Source organism: Talaromyces proteolyticus (assembly GCF_021365285.1).
Source record: "Talaromyces proteolyticus strain PMI_201 chromosome Unknown BGW36scaffold_8, whole genome shotgun sequence".
Lineage (NCBI taxonomy): Eukaryota > Fungi > Ascomycota > Eurotiomycetes > Eurotiales > Trichocomaceae > Talaromyces > Talaromyces proteolyticus.
Window position 1 is genome coordinate 630267 of NW_025764284.1, and position 14596 is coordinate 644862.

At 47.6% G+C, this 14596-nt stretch overlaps 3 protein-coding genes across 3 annotated transcripts; 1 reads left to right on the forward strand and 2 right to left on the reverse strand.

The window, feature by feature from the left end:
- Positions 1 to 177: 177 nt before the first annotated feature.
- Positions 178 to 3816, forward strand: BGW36DRAFT_299149 (putative DEAH-box RNA helicase; the record flags this gene model as incomplete). The annotated part of the gene is made up of 2 exons (XM_046211501.1): positions 178 to 387; positions 442 to 3816. 2 exons carry the CDS (start codon positions 178 to 180, stop codon positions 3814 to 3816), a joined length of 3585 nt encoding a protein of 1194 aa, XP_046070226.1.
- A 552-nt stretch (positions 3817 to 4368) lies between these two features.
- BGW36DRAFT_299877 (cwf21 domain-containing protein) lies at positions 4369 to 4968 on the reverse strand (the record flags this gene model as incomplete). Its single annotated transcript, XM_046211573.1, has 2 exons — positions 4369 to 4559; positions 4602 to 4968. 2 exons carry the CDS (start codon positions 4966 to 4968, stop codon positions 4369 to 4371), a joined length of 558 nt encoding a protein of 185 aa, XP_046070227.1.
- Positions 4969 to 6025: 1057 nt separating this feature from the next.
- BGW36DRAFT_197068 (armadillo-type protein) lies at positions 6026 to 9469 on the reverse strand. The gene is made up of 5 exons (XM_046209843.1): positions 9047 to 9469; positions 8811 to 8997; positions 7429 to 8750; positions 6538 to 7372; positions 6026 to 6483 (listed from the first exon to the last, which is right to left on the reverse strand). The coding sequence occupies exons 1-5, from the start codon at positions 9089 to 9091 to the stop codon at positions 6071 to 6073; spliced, it is 2802 nt and encodes a 933-aa protein (XP_046070228.1). The 5' UTR covers positions 9092 to 9469; the 3' UTR covers positions 6026 to 6070.
- Positions 9470 to 14596: the final 5127 nt, after the last annotated feature.

Sequence of the window (14596 nt, forward strand, 5' to 3'; positions counted from 1 at the left end):
TCCAAAGGCGGTGAAGGCGGTGATGAAAGCGGTAAGTGTAGATCTCCACACCACATTTAGATTTTCCGGCAAAATTTACGTCCCCTCAGAAAGCCCGTCAATAATTTTTTTGATATGCGATCGCTTTCTTGCTAACATTCCTCTGGCTCTCCGTTCGCGGGCAAATTGCATGCCAATATGCCGCCTTTCAAGCCTCGGGATCGCAAGCAAAGGCATAGGCGGCATGATAGAAAGGTAGCTGCCACGCCCGCCGATACCAATGTTGCCGAAATCATTCCCGTCTCCAATTCAGAAAAAGAGGCCAAGCGACAGCAACTGAGGGATCAGCTTCGGGAACAGCAACCTAAGATGTCTTCAAAGAAGAAGAAGCGTCTTGATAAATATATTGTGCGAGATTTCTATGGTTTTCGTGGTTTGAATGCTGGTTGCTAACAAGACTAGGAAACCAAATTGAGGAAAGAAGAGGGTCTAGAGTTAATGAAAAAGCTTGCCGAAACGAAGGTCGATCTTTCCGAGTTTCGAAGCATCAAGGACTCTGGTAAAAAGGAAAGAAGTCACCTCGGTACCACAGATACAACACAGCACGCTTCAGAAGCACATCTTTCAGGCGATGACTCGGATGAGTTCGAAACCGGATTAGGCGAGAAAAATGCGACTGCTCCTGATCTAAAGAAACCCGCCCCTCAGGTAAAGATTGGAATTGGCTTGAAGCGGCCACTTGAACTTGGAGAAGATGGATTTCCAGTTCTCAAGAGAAAGAGGACACGCAAAATCGAGTCCGCGCCCAAAGATCTTCCTTGGGAAGGGTTTGATTCTAGTGAAGACGAAAGAGAGAGTGATAATGCAGATCTGGAAAATCTATCGGTAGACTCTAAGGAAGAGAGAAGTGAAGTTGATTCGGAAAATGAATCCGAGGATGTACTCCCTTCAGGAAGGAGTAGCGAAGACGCCACCAGCGATGAGAGCGAAGATGAAGATGAAGACGATGACAATGATGGCAAACAGACAACACTTATTCGCCCAAGACAGTCCGCATTTAAATCATGGGCCACGAGTAGAATAAATGAATCCGTGGGATTTAAGCCTAGCGCTGATCAGCCACTTTCAGAGCAATTCTCTTTGTCAGCCAAATTAATGGTCAAGGAAGGCAAAGTGCCAAAAAATTCTATGTATGAGGACTATCCACTTCCTCAGGAACTCCAACCTACCACGAGAGACCCAAACCGCAAGGCTTTTAGTGTCCAGGTGGATAGGCCAGAAGGTATCCAAGAAGCACGGTTAAAGCTTCCGGTGGTTGGTGAAGAACAAAAAATTATGGAAGCTATTTTCAATAACTCGTCTATTGTTATTTGGGGAGCGACAGGTAGTGGTAAGACTACCCAACTACCGCAATTTCTCTTTGAAGCCGGTTTTGGCCACCCGGACAGCCCCAATCCTGGAATGATAGCCGTCACCCAACCTCGACGAGTCGCGGCAGTCAGCATGTCGAAACGAGTTGGTGACGAGCTTGGCCAATATTCTGATCGCGTATCATATCAAATTCGATTTGATACCAATGTTTCTAGCAAAACAGCTATCAAATTCATGACTGACGGTATTTTGTTGCGAGAAATCGCAAACGACTTCTCTTTGAGCAAATATTCTGTGATTATCATTGATGAAGCTCACGAGAGAAGTGTCAATACCGATATTCTGATTGGTATGGCTAGCCGGATCGTTGATCTCAGGGAAAGTATGTGCAAAGAGGACCCTTCAGTCAAGCCTCTAAAATTAGTTATTATGTCAGCTACATTGCGAATTTCAGACTTCACCCAGAACATTCATCTGTTCCGACATGGAATTCCACCACTTATTCAAGCCGAAGGGCGACAATACCCTGTCACGGTTCACTTTGCCCGAAGGACTCATCGAGACTACGTTGAAGAAGCTTTCCGTAAGGTATCGAGAGGGCATCGCAAGCTTCCAGCAGGGGCCATGCTTGTCTTTCTCACAGGGCAAAACGAAATCAAGCAACTGTCCAAACGCTTGAAACAAGTATTTAAACCAACACAACGCGGCGAGGATTTTCAAGGCAAACTCCGGCTCTCTGCAGCAGATGCTCCGCTCGAGACTGAGGACCTCGAACTAGGAGATCCAGATACTGGACCCCAAGGCGAGGATGATGACAGTGACATTGATATTGTCGGTCTAGATGATGAGCATGAAGATGATGAGGATTTTGACTTAGGCGAGGAAAGCATGTCATCTTCTACCCGTGTTCATGTGCTCCCATTATACTCTCAATTGCCCACGAAAGAACAGTTGAAGGTCTTTGAGCCACCCCCAGAAGGTTCACGACTTATAGTCTTGGCTACAAATGTTGCTGAAACTAGTTTGACTATTCCCGGTATCAAATATGTTTTCGATTGTGGAAGGTCAAAAGAAAAGCAGTATGATCTTACCACAGGAGTCCAAACGTTCCAGATTGGCTGGATAAGTAAAGCCAGTGCAAGTCAGCGGGCTGGTCGAGCCGGTCGAACAGGCCCCGGTCACTGCTATAGACTATATTCAAGTGCGATATATGAGGCAGACTTTCCGGACTACACGGAACCAGAAATCCTGAGGACGCCCATCGAAGGTGTCGTACTGCAAATGAAGAGTATGGGTCTGCACAATGTCACCAACTTTCCATTCCCTACTCCTCCAAGCCGACAGGGCTTGACGAAGGCTGAGAAGCTACTCAAAAATCTTGGTGCACTCAAATCCGATGGTCAAGTTACCGAGTTGGGAAACAAGCTGTCATCATATCCGTTGTCGCCCAGGTATGGTAAGATGCTGCAAATCGGCCATCAACACGGTTGTATGCCCTACGTTATTGCAGTAGTGTCAGCTCTAGCTGTCGGTGATCTCTTTGTCCAAGAAAGCCAGTCTGATACGATGGTATCCACACTGGGTAATGGCAAGGATGGTATTTACACAAATTCTGACAGACTAGAGGATACAGCTCGAGAAAAACGTCGCAAAGACTTCTACCGAGCTCAGCGTTTACTCAGCAAGCATGATGACACCTCCGACGCACTGAGATATCTGTCTGCAATCTGTGCGTATGCGTACGCATCCGCATCTGACGAAGAATCCTTCTGTGAGAAAATGTTCCTACGTGCCAAAGGCCTCAAAGAAGCATCTCAGCTCCGGAGCCAACTTGCGGATATCGTCCGCACTAATAACCTTGGTCTGCTAGGGTCATACGAGTCCCGCCTCCCCGAACCAACAGAGAAGCAAATCAAAGCTCTCAAACAGATAGTCACCGCTGGATTCATCGACAACGTTGCAATTCGAGCAGATATGTCACCTGAACCTCCAGAAATGCAACGTAAGCCTCGAGGAGCAGTTGACGTGCCTTATTATACTCTCTTCCGGTCTCGCGAAAGCCGGGCTACAGAAGTGGATGAGAAAGCCGTGTATATACATCCATCTTCGATTCTCGCGCATCTAACACCCAAGGAGATGCCACAGTATATAATATACTCTCACCTCCAGCAATCAACCCCCTCTCACGTCACAGGAAGCAATGTCCCTAAAATTCGAATGTTTCCATTAGTTGCACCGAGTGGGTTACAACTCTTGGCTCTGGCGCATGGAACCCCGCTGATTGAGTACGGAAAACCGATCGGCAAAGTCGAGGCCTTAACAAGCGTTCCTCAGCGTCGTCAGTGCTTTATTGTACCTTTGTTAGTTGGAGAACCCGGAAGCACAGGATGGCCGCTGCCAGCAAAGAAAGTTGTGCAGGTGAAGGACCCGAAGGAAGGCTGGATTATTGAAAGGTTTCTTACCTGAGGTCCGCATATCGCGATAGTTTTATCTAGAGTATAATTTAATACACAGTTGACCGGTTAGTCTGGTCAGTGGTGAGTATATACGTAATAAGCAGTCATAGATTGTAACCTATGTTCTACGTACCTCAGTTGCAATACTTCGGGAATGATCAGATATCAGAGCAGAAGCGTTTTATTGGGTATATCCATGAAGAAATTACGGCACATTATCGCGATAGTAATCATAAAGGAGAAGGATGCAGTATAGGAGCATATAATTAGCCTGATGGGTACGCGGGGAAGAAAAACATATGGACCGTGCACTTATCAATTGATACCGCTAAACTCTAGCTTCTCACCATATGTACGGCCTATGATATGTCTTCAATGCTGTGGTGGTTTTCTTCCTTTTCAGTATTTGAAGTTGTAGACATCCCATCTTGTATTGTACCAATGAGGATCAAACTGAAATTGAAATTGGCAGATGGTGGGGCAGTTCAAGGCAAAATATGAGGGCAACATATATATACGAATTGTTATTGGCTCATCAGTGCATTAACAAAAATTATTACATTCATTCGCGACTCCGACGAGAACTCGGCGCCAGCTCTCTTCTTCCCCCACTGCCATCCTTCTCTCTCGACTCTGGCCGCTCCCAATCTTCCTTGATCCCCAAAGCTTTCCTTAACCTCTCACTTTCCTGCATCTTGGCCTCTGCCTGTTCATGCACCTGATAACTCTTGAATTGTCTTCTCTCCTTAGGCCCTGAATCTCGCCTTCCTCTCCGTCTATCACCCTTCCTCTCACCCTCGTCGGGGCCATCCTCCATCTCTTTCATAAGTTTCTTTCTGAGTGCATCACACTTTTCATCAATCTCCTCCTCGGCCAACGGCATCTTCTTATCTTTCTCTCTGTCTTCATTCTCTTCTTCAAGCCGCTCCCGCTCTTCAAGTACCTTCACTTCAATTGCTCGCATGCGGTCGTGCTCGAGGATCTGCTTATCGGGCTGACGCTGCTTGAACCCAGATGAGGGTTTGTCGATCGATGAGGAGGAAACGGGGGGGTATGGAGCTCCGAATCCAGCGGCGCGGGGCTTGAGAAATGCGCTGTTGCGCTGGACGTAGCCAGATGTACCACTACCACGTGGCGTAGAAAGACCAACGTTGGAAGACATATTTTGAACTTATCAAATTTTTTTTCTCAGGCGAGAAAAACCAATGAGCGAGGAGCGAGGTGTGTCGCTCGGTCGCTATTTTTGGCGAAGGCAAATATTTTGATTCGATCACCCGCTATTACCAGAATGGACGGGGAAGATTAGGTTTTGTTCCGGAAGAAAATAGAAGCTTTGATTAAATATGTCTTTGGATTCGTTCAAAAGAGAAGTAGCGTTTGATGGCAGAAAGATTCGTGTAGTTAATTCTTTCCCTGAAACTTTGTCGTAATGCCGGAGGCGACTCCAAGAGGGGTGGTCACGTGATCAAATGAAAAATCACAGCCCCTCTACTTTCTGTTAACATACGAGGTGAACTCAAGATTTCAAGTTGGTTTATTAAGTGATCAATAGATATCCTCTTGTAGTGCTCGGTGTATTTAGATCTCACTATCAATTGTAGAATATCAATGCATTCATAGAGCTAATCGATAGCGAAGAATAATCAATTTATCAATTAAGTATCTATAAGAATAAAGCCATCACATCTTTTGTTATTGCCTTTAACATATCCGTGCCCCTTGCCCTTCTTAAGTTTCCAGTCGTCAAGCAAAGCGCCTATGCAATATTCCCGAGTCAATCCACCGAAAGTCCGCCGAAATCTGAGTGAAGTAAATGAACCATAAGACGCCTTTGTCCACGCCAACAGAAACGGCATAATGAGAAGAGAAGAGAATCGAGTAAAACAGGCATATCTTCATGGCATCAAGATTGCGGAGGGAAAACAATCGTCGAATGTGAGGTCCACCACGCAAGCATACAGAATCCCTGTGCCGCGTCATGAAGTGGTAAACCGACACAGAAATCTAGCCCATCATTCATGTACCCTCATATCTTGTACATACCCACAACGTGGAACTGAAGGAAAATCTGAAAAGAAGAAGGCACAGGAACAGAAATTTGGACACGGAAAAAAATCATTACATCTCCATGAAATTCCTGTATGTATATTTCCCTCCGGTAAAAATAGAATATAAAACAGTGCTGAATTAGGTGTATGAAACATTCATACAATCAAAGCCATCGGTGCATAATTAATGCATTGAGGTTTCGCCGGCACCGAAAGTCACATATCAGCTCCAGGCTGGTGCGTGACAGTAGATTCAGGAATGGCAGCAACAGATGTGCCAGCTAAACCATTTGACGATTCGACAGGTCCATCGACAGATCCGTCAGTAGCAGAGCCTCCATGGAGGCTCTGGGTATCGGTAGGTGGCGGAGTGGGAGGAGCTACGCCACCAACTGGGGATTTAATATCAGTCAATGACCTACGAGAAGGTTGGGGTGAGTTTTTGTGAGACGCTGGTGGCGTATTTGACGAGTTCGAGGATACCATTGGAGCGTTGGGGTCGACAATTAGTTTCTCGATGGCGATTATTTGCTTGCCGTAGCTGAATTTCTTCAGCTGGCCGAGTAACGGCTTGATCTCCTCGATGATCATTTCACGTTCATCGCCCTTGACTTGTCCGAGAACTTTCTCTTTATCAAATATTAGAATTATTATTGACTTGGAATGTGAAAAATGTGACTTACGGATGACATAATTGCCATATTGATCGCGCATGAGTCCAAGCAGTGGACTCTCGCCTCGATCATTGTGGGCTGTCAAAAGCCGGATAATCTCTCGACGCTGGGTGTCCTCGCCAAACTCAATGCTCTTTTCGACCACATTGCTAGCAAATTTGTGTTTCGAGAAATTATGAATATTTTTGACGACAGCCGATATCATACGAGACCGATCCTTCTCGTCACCATTCTCAATAACATGTTGGATGACGTAGTTACCGAATTGGTCGGGGATCAAACTTTCCGTGCAAATATGTAACTCGGCGAGTATTGATTCACGGTCAGGAGTTTCGCAATGTTCCAGCATCCTCTGAATGACGCGACAGCCGTAAGGATGAGAGGCAAGCTTGGCAACCTGGCCCTGGAAGGCACTAATTATGAACCGAATGTGCTCTGATGGGACGCGCTCAATAGCTTTCTGAATGACATGGTTCCCGTTCTGATCGCGAACACACTTCAAGACGTAGTTCTCCAGCTCCTTGACCATAGAAGCTTGTTGGTCGGTCAAAATGTGCTCCAAAGCCTTTTGTACAACACGGCAGCCATACATTTGCATGGATAAAGTGAGAACATGGCCCTTCATCAGATTTGCCAATATTTTCTTCTGAGATTGGTTACCGTGTTCGAACAGTTTCTGCACAACATAATTACCGAACACGTCAGTCATTAATTGCAAGCAGTTTGGTTGAATCTCGCGGAAAACCTGGTCCTTTTCATCACTGTTGGCGGATTCCAGTTTCTGTTGAATAAATCGAGACCCGTGTTGATCTCCGCTGAACTCAACAATGTGGTTGTAGATATCCTGCAATTTGTTAATTCAATGCCTACCTAAATCCAAAGACCGAAGGTGATACTTACTTTCAATTCGTACCGCTTGTTAGACTTGTTGTGGGTACGGAACTCTTCCAAAACCGCACTGCGCACAACTTGACTAGGGTCAGGGTCACGGTGAGAAACTCGTTGACCCATCGCAGGTAGACCACCAAACGACATCTGTAGATAAGGAGGGAATGCGTTCAATCTATTGGCTGAGTACCCAGAGAGCTCGTAATTGCTAGGGAATGAGACACGTTGGAGCGAAGCACCTGCCACCTGATTGAAATCTTGCTCTTGTTGCAACCCGCGCAATTTCCGATCTAAAATGGCCGGCTGTCCCTCACTAGCCTGGCCGGTGACGCGATGACTAGATGAAGGTCGAAGGATAGGTGTTGCGACTGTGGGATAAAAAGGACTATTAACCGCACGTGAATAATCAGCTGTAGGTGATGATTCGCGTTCGCCCAATCTTGGAATATGCTGATATGAGAGTGGAAACTCCGCCGTCATGTCGGCGCTGTACGTAGCAACTCCTTGGTAATTCGCCTCATCGGAGGAGAATTGGCTGTTGATACGGTTTGCTGAAACGTCGATTGGTCCCTGGTGCATGTACGAAGGTCGCCGAGAGTTCGAATAGCCGCCAAGAGATTGGTTGTCGTTTAATTGTAGACGGTTCAGTCCAGTACTAATATCGATCTGTCCAGTGGTGAACCGTGAATCAAGAGCGTGGGGCTCGGATGGATAGGACGGGTGAGAAGAGTGAGATGGGCGTGATGCCATGGAGATCGAATTTTGACCGATGTGCGAATAAGCGTTCTGATTACCTGTGTGGGTAGACCCTGCAGAAATTGACTCTGAAGCAACGTGAGAGAACGGCGACATGGTCATAGATCCAATAACATCCTGGGAGTCTCGGGCATTCGATACATTTGAGACCACGCTTGCTTTTCGTTGAAATCCACCATTAGCAGGGTTAGCAGAAAAGGAGTTCAACTGCCTATGACCTGCTGGGTCGTCATTTCTGAAATTTCCGAAATTTGCAAACGACAGAGCTTCGGTCGGGGATGTGTAGTTCTCTGCAGCTGAGCTGAGATATCCTTTCGAGACGGAACCAGGTTGCGTTTGACCGATGGCAGAGGAGCGGGGCAAGGTAAAGTAAGAGCTCGTGTCTCCAACCTCTGCTCTTGTAGATGCATTTCGATCACCGGCACGACTCTCGACTGGCGATGTGGTCATGCTGTTACTTCCCAAAGTCGATGCCGACGTAGTGGTGTTCCAGGGGATACTGTGGCGACCTGCCCATCCGTCGGATTCCGATGTAGCAAGCAAAGAGCCCGACCCGGTTTTGCCTTGGAAAGCATTTTCTGCATCCCGCGTTAGCTAACTGTTTTTCCATTCCACATGTTGAGGCGTGCGGTTCTCACCTCTATTAACTGTTCCCTCAGGCCCCGTCTCGGGGTTGAATGTTGTCCCAATGTTTTTGCCACTGGACCAAATGTTTGCCCATCGATCCTTGCTGCTTGGAAATCCATTTCCCATCCCCGCAGTGTTTACGGATCGTGCTCGGTCGTTGTTGATGTTCGAAGAGGAATCCATGCGGGTTGTACGGGTCTGAATTCATCAATTAGATGAGAATGACTATCAAAAGACGGGTACTTACATTATTATGGACACCAGATCCATTCGTGGCCATTGCTGAGGCCATTGTGATGACCACAGGGTGGTATAAAGATTAATCGTATTTACGTCAGTTCAGTTAGGTCAAATGTGCCCAACTGTGATTAAAGATGCGCTAACACAGTAGCCAAATCGGTCCGAACGATATTATAAATTGCAAGTAAAATTTCGTAGCACTGTTGATAATTATATATCCCTGCTAGGGAGTGCTCACGTTAATCGTCGATGCGAAGAGACGCGCAAGAAATGCTCACGTGAGGTTAGGAAGATTCAGGTAGCACTCACGGAAGGGAGTCGCAAGAAGTTAAAAAGCTTTCGGCAAGCCCGTCCAGTAGGCAAGCAGGGTTATCGATATCCTTCAGAACCGTTTCGGGGTGAGGATCAAAAGAGCGGGATGGACAGCTAGGTCGGCGGTACTCGATGCGGTCCGATAATAAAACTAACGTAGGTGAAGGATTTTACAAGAATTGGAGGACGACGGAGGGGGGAAGAACACCGGCCGTAATGGATGGATTATGTTGATGCAAGGCAGTCTGTCAGCGGTTTCCTCTCCTTCACGCTCGGTGCTCACGGTGAGTAGCAGCGGGAACGAGATGGCGTGCAGTACGGGTGGATAATTGACCTATACTCCGTGCATGCCCCAGGAATTCAAACAGCCGCAGATCGCATTCATGAAGGTTATGGAGATCGGGCCGAATGCTGTCTCTGCAGGGCCAAGCGAGACTTGAAGGGCTTGACGATTGGCGGAGGCAAGGGGTTCCAGTGAAGGCAGGAGGAATGCTGGTCTATCGCACACGCCAGACAGGTGCCAGTGACTCCGAGCAGCTGGAATGCGTCGACAACAGCGGCAGGAGGGACGCCGTCGAGACGATGTTATTGATAGAGTCGCTAGATAGCTGACAGGCAGTGCGGTTGTTTTTGTTGTTGGGTGTTCGGGTAATGGGCGTTGGGTAGGGTCGATCACAGCCTTTTTTTTGTCTCACGAATCTGGTCGGAAATGGTCGAGACGGCAGCGGCAGGAAGATCGACGGGAGGGCACAATAAAGAGCAGCGAAGGAAAGAAGTGAAAAAGAAGGGGGGAAGGAGAAGAATAAGGAGGTAAATACAGAGCCTCTCTTTTTATTCTGTCGAACGGATGGCAGAAACGCGAAGAGAGGGCATGGGGTGCAGGAACAATGGGGAGGAAGGCAGCCGTTCCAAGGAGCAGTGAGTCGTAAAAAAAGCTGTGAGTCTGATAAGTGAGCGAGACGTGGATTTCCATCTAGCTTGGCACGGCTCTGCTGGGTGCCGCTAGCTGCTACAAGACTAGCGTGCTGCCGTAAGGGAGGGCGCGTACGGGGCGTGACGATACGGGCTGGCGGGCTTGGTACCAGCCAAGGCAGGCGGATTTGCAGGCTCTGCAGGTAACCGGGGATCTGCAGTGGCGGGCGTACGATGGGCTGTTTGGGGCGGCGGTACGGGGCCATACGCGCGGTAAATTACGGACACCAGTGTCTGGCAGCACTGAGGAGAGTCTTGCAGGCTTGCAGGGCGGCAGAGGGAGGCCCACCGCCAGGCCGGGAAGGCACCCGCCCCGACCTGTGGTTGCCCTCGCTGTGAAAGAAGGCAAGAAAGAACACAGAAGAAAGAGCGGCTCAGGCAGTCGTCAGACAAGGAAGGCGCCACCTGTACAGTGACAGTAGCCACCAGTGCAGACTGGCGGGCCGAAGGGGCGTGACCTGGGGGCAGCCGCGGCCAGGGCAAAGCTTCCTGCCCAGAAAGCTTGGGAACAGTCTAATATCCATGAATAATCAATCCAGAACCGGCTGTCTTGACTTACTTGGCCTAGTACTACGATGGCGTGCGTTACTATCGATTGCTCTGATCTCTCCGCCCTGCAGGTTCCACAGCCAACACCACGACGTCAGGGACTCGGCGATACTCACACAGTATACACACATACATGCATACCATAATATACTAGAAATACAAGGTACTAAGTCACGGTACGCATCGTTCCCTGCGCCGAGAGCCAGAATCCCGATGACAACTGGAGAAATGCAGCTGTATAAACAGGTGAGTAACCATGAGTTCTATGTATAGTACCACAAGACTCCTATCTGCTACTAGTACATCCGCCTATGCAGCCGACAAAGCCCCCACCGCGTCCACTCGGACGACAACTCCAAGCGACATGCCGCAGCTAACTGGATCAGGGCTAGGGGTGTCATCCATATCCCCCAACTTCCAACTCAAACTGTATAATATCCAGGAAGCCGACCCTTGGGAGGCCGCACTATGACAGTGGAAGTGGAAGTGGAAGCTACCAAGGCTATGAACTGGCTATAATAATGAGGGGTAGGTTCGACCCACGTTCCATGGACAACACCTCTCTGCAATGAGTCATTTTTTCTCTGTGCGAGTCACTCTACAATCAAACAACCTACCATTTTGTTGACGACAGAACAGCGGTCATAATTATTATTATTGATTGATGACAGCGTGATTGATTCTGACGTCGATAATGTAGTAGCGTCTTAGTGCCGCGACTACCTGCAATTTACAGACACTATCGGAGTCAATCGACGATCTATCCGCGCACTACTCCTCCCCCATCGCGCGTTGTGGCTACAGCTTTCTCGGCGAAATTATTATTTCAAATCTAATCCTAGGCACTAGAGTGCAGCCGATTATTTGTCCTTCGAAAAGGAGAATTTAGGAACTTCTTTCGTGGGTTACCATCACCCATTCCGGCTTGTAGGGGAAAAATGAGTGACAGCCCGCCTCATCTTCAGGACTATCCATTCATTCTTGACACGCCTGGTACGTGGTTCACTTACTCTGGTTCTATTTCCTCGAAATTTCTTCTCCTGATTGATCGGCGGTATGAAGGGGCATATCAACGTGAAATATGCGGGTAGGAAACTCATCAATATATTGCGAATGGTGATTGGGCTCACAGTTTGAAGCAGTAAACTGCGAGCAAGTTGAACGATTCAGTTATGTAAGAACCTTATCGTTTTCGATTGAAAGGTAGTCTTGGTCTGCAATGCCTCGATATCACCGTCCCTCTCATCCCGTGCCCCTTACTTCACCGTACCCCTAGTTTACTCTCTCCAGAGCCTTCAAGCTCTTGGTTCAAATTTAGGCCATCAATTGTGGGCATGGAAATACGATGTAAACCCACAGAGAATCGATCCTATTTTGAATTGTGGGAGTATCCAGTCAATGGGACGTTACTGGCATTTCCGATAGTCCTAACAAGCATTGAGGGAAGCGATAATGCTGCATGTAGTTGCTGAATAGAAACAGCGCATACATCCATTACCTGTCATACACACGCCAATGTTACAACAGCCAGAGAATTTTCTCCTGCTAATTAGCTTTCGAGTACCAAGGGAACTGTTGTCGTTGCCACTATATGCCCGGTGCAAGTGTCTATATTCTTAGGTTCTGGTTGAGTGTGCGGGGTTGTTCTGCGGAATACATGAGACCGTTTCTGTTCATTTGGGTCGAAATGACAAGCAGAGTTGGCTACTTTGCTGCGTCATTGACCATATCATGATAGGCAGTACACCGACAACAGAAAATGGAAGTAGAGCTACCATGGTCAAGGTAAGTAGTGGATAGGATTAGTGACAATAAAAAATTTAGAGTATTCCTAACTCTAGACGATTGATGACTTGTTGTATCCAGTCATCTCATCATTCAATGTTAATATGCCAATTTCTGTTCTTATTATTTTGCGTAGCATCTTAGGTTTGAATGTCAGTTCGTAGTCTAGATTAATGAGCTTTAATTGACTATTCGAATATTGGTTTATTGGCTCTTATCTTATAGACGATTGATATTATCGATAGAGCTAGGACGTATTATCACTGCAGGATGAGAAATGCGGTTGTACATACGTGATCCAAATATTCGAAGTTGATAGCCGTTATCCGGAACTCTTCAAAATCAATATACTTTAATTGATATTTTTCAGTACTTTCCGTTATAAATAAGCAAACAATGCCACAGGTAGCTAACTTGAGATTGTTTTTTAAATAAATACAAAGCCTGTAACAGTAAAACTCGTTGATTGCTACATGTGCAAACAGTCCAACCGGGCGATAGAACTTGTTATGCTTTCTGTTGGCATCCGTAAACAACAAATCTCTGAAAAGCATCTACACGGTACATATGTATGCAGCTTAACTGCATCCTTGCTTGATCAGCTGTTTGATAAAGCAGATAAACAATCTGAACGTTTTCGCAGTAGCAACAGCATCGAATAACATCAACCCTCGCCACTCCCCCTAACGATCGGCCTCGCGCCCCACATTGGCGTCATCAAATTTGTTTTCATATTTCTAGGACAGGAAACTTACAAACAGAGGCAATAATTCCTACGGTAGAAGGAGGCCAGAACTAGAGAAATAGTAATGATATATATGCAGTGCCATGCATACATTTATTGCTTGGAGTGCGGGCTGAAGAAATATAAACTTTCTATATCAATTGCAGCCAGCCCTTGCGTGCTGACCTTGATTTATTCCCCGCTGAATTCAGTCTGGGATTACTGGCATATCGATATGCCAATACTAACAAATAATATATTCAAACCTATCAAAGTTCTTTGGTGAATGGCCACTGTCTGCGGGTTTGAGAGCGACAACTAATAATATCACACGTCGAAGTTCACACTTGACATCTTATCACAACACCGCCGGTCCCCATAGGCTAATACATACACCACTATAGTGTGTTCATATCACCCCCGTCGCCCAACAAGGCGCGTGACAGCTGGGCCAACCAGCAGCCGTGGCAGCAGCAGTGAAATTGCACCACAGCAGCGCGGGCTTCTGATAGGCGAGATAGGGCGCACCAGGCCTGAACAGGGATGGCTTGTTGGCGCCAAGCAGCAGCGTTCCTGGCCGGCGCGTGCCTGGCTATCGTCTATTGGCCAGCGCTGCCAGGTACTGCCGCCGCTAATCCTAGTACAGCCTAGTGCCAGCGGCCGGGCCAGCCACGGATGAACTCAACTCAGTGCTATCCTCGGAGTCTCTATTTTTGTGCCCACCCTCATCTGGCCTGGACCAGTCCGGCCCCAGCACCGCGACAGAGGCCGCACTGCCTCGATTCGCAGGCAGGAACGCAGGGACGCCCCATCCCCTTTCTCTCGCCCGTTATTATTATTCTTCTTCCCTCTCCACATTCTTTTCCCTCCTCTCCTCTCCTCCCTTCAACCCTCCTAGCCTTCAACCTTCGACTTCGCTCCCTTCCTGTCTTCTCAATCCGCCAGCCGGTGCCAGCAGCTTCACTCCTTCAGCTGCTCACCGTGCCATTCATTCTTTCGACCCGAACAACAACAAACCGTCGTCGCTCATTGCCTGATTTACCTGCACGTTAACCAACCCACGCGTGCCCACTACACTCTTTAACCACCACACATTATCAAGTTGAGCCATCGAGGACCACCTGCACAATTAGACAATCCGCATATCGACAACTACTACTCGCGTATACTCCCGCTACCTAGGACAACTTTGTGTGCTCAAAACCGCAGAAAGCC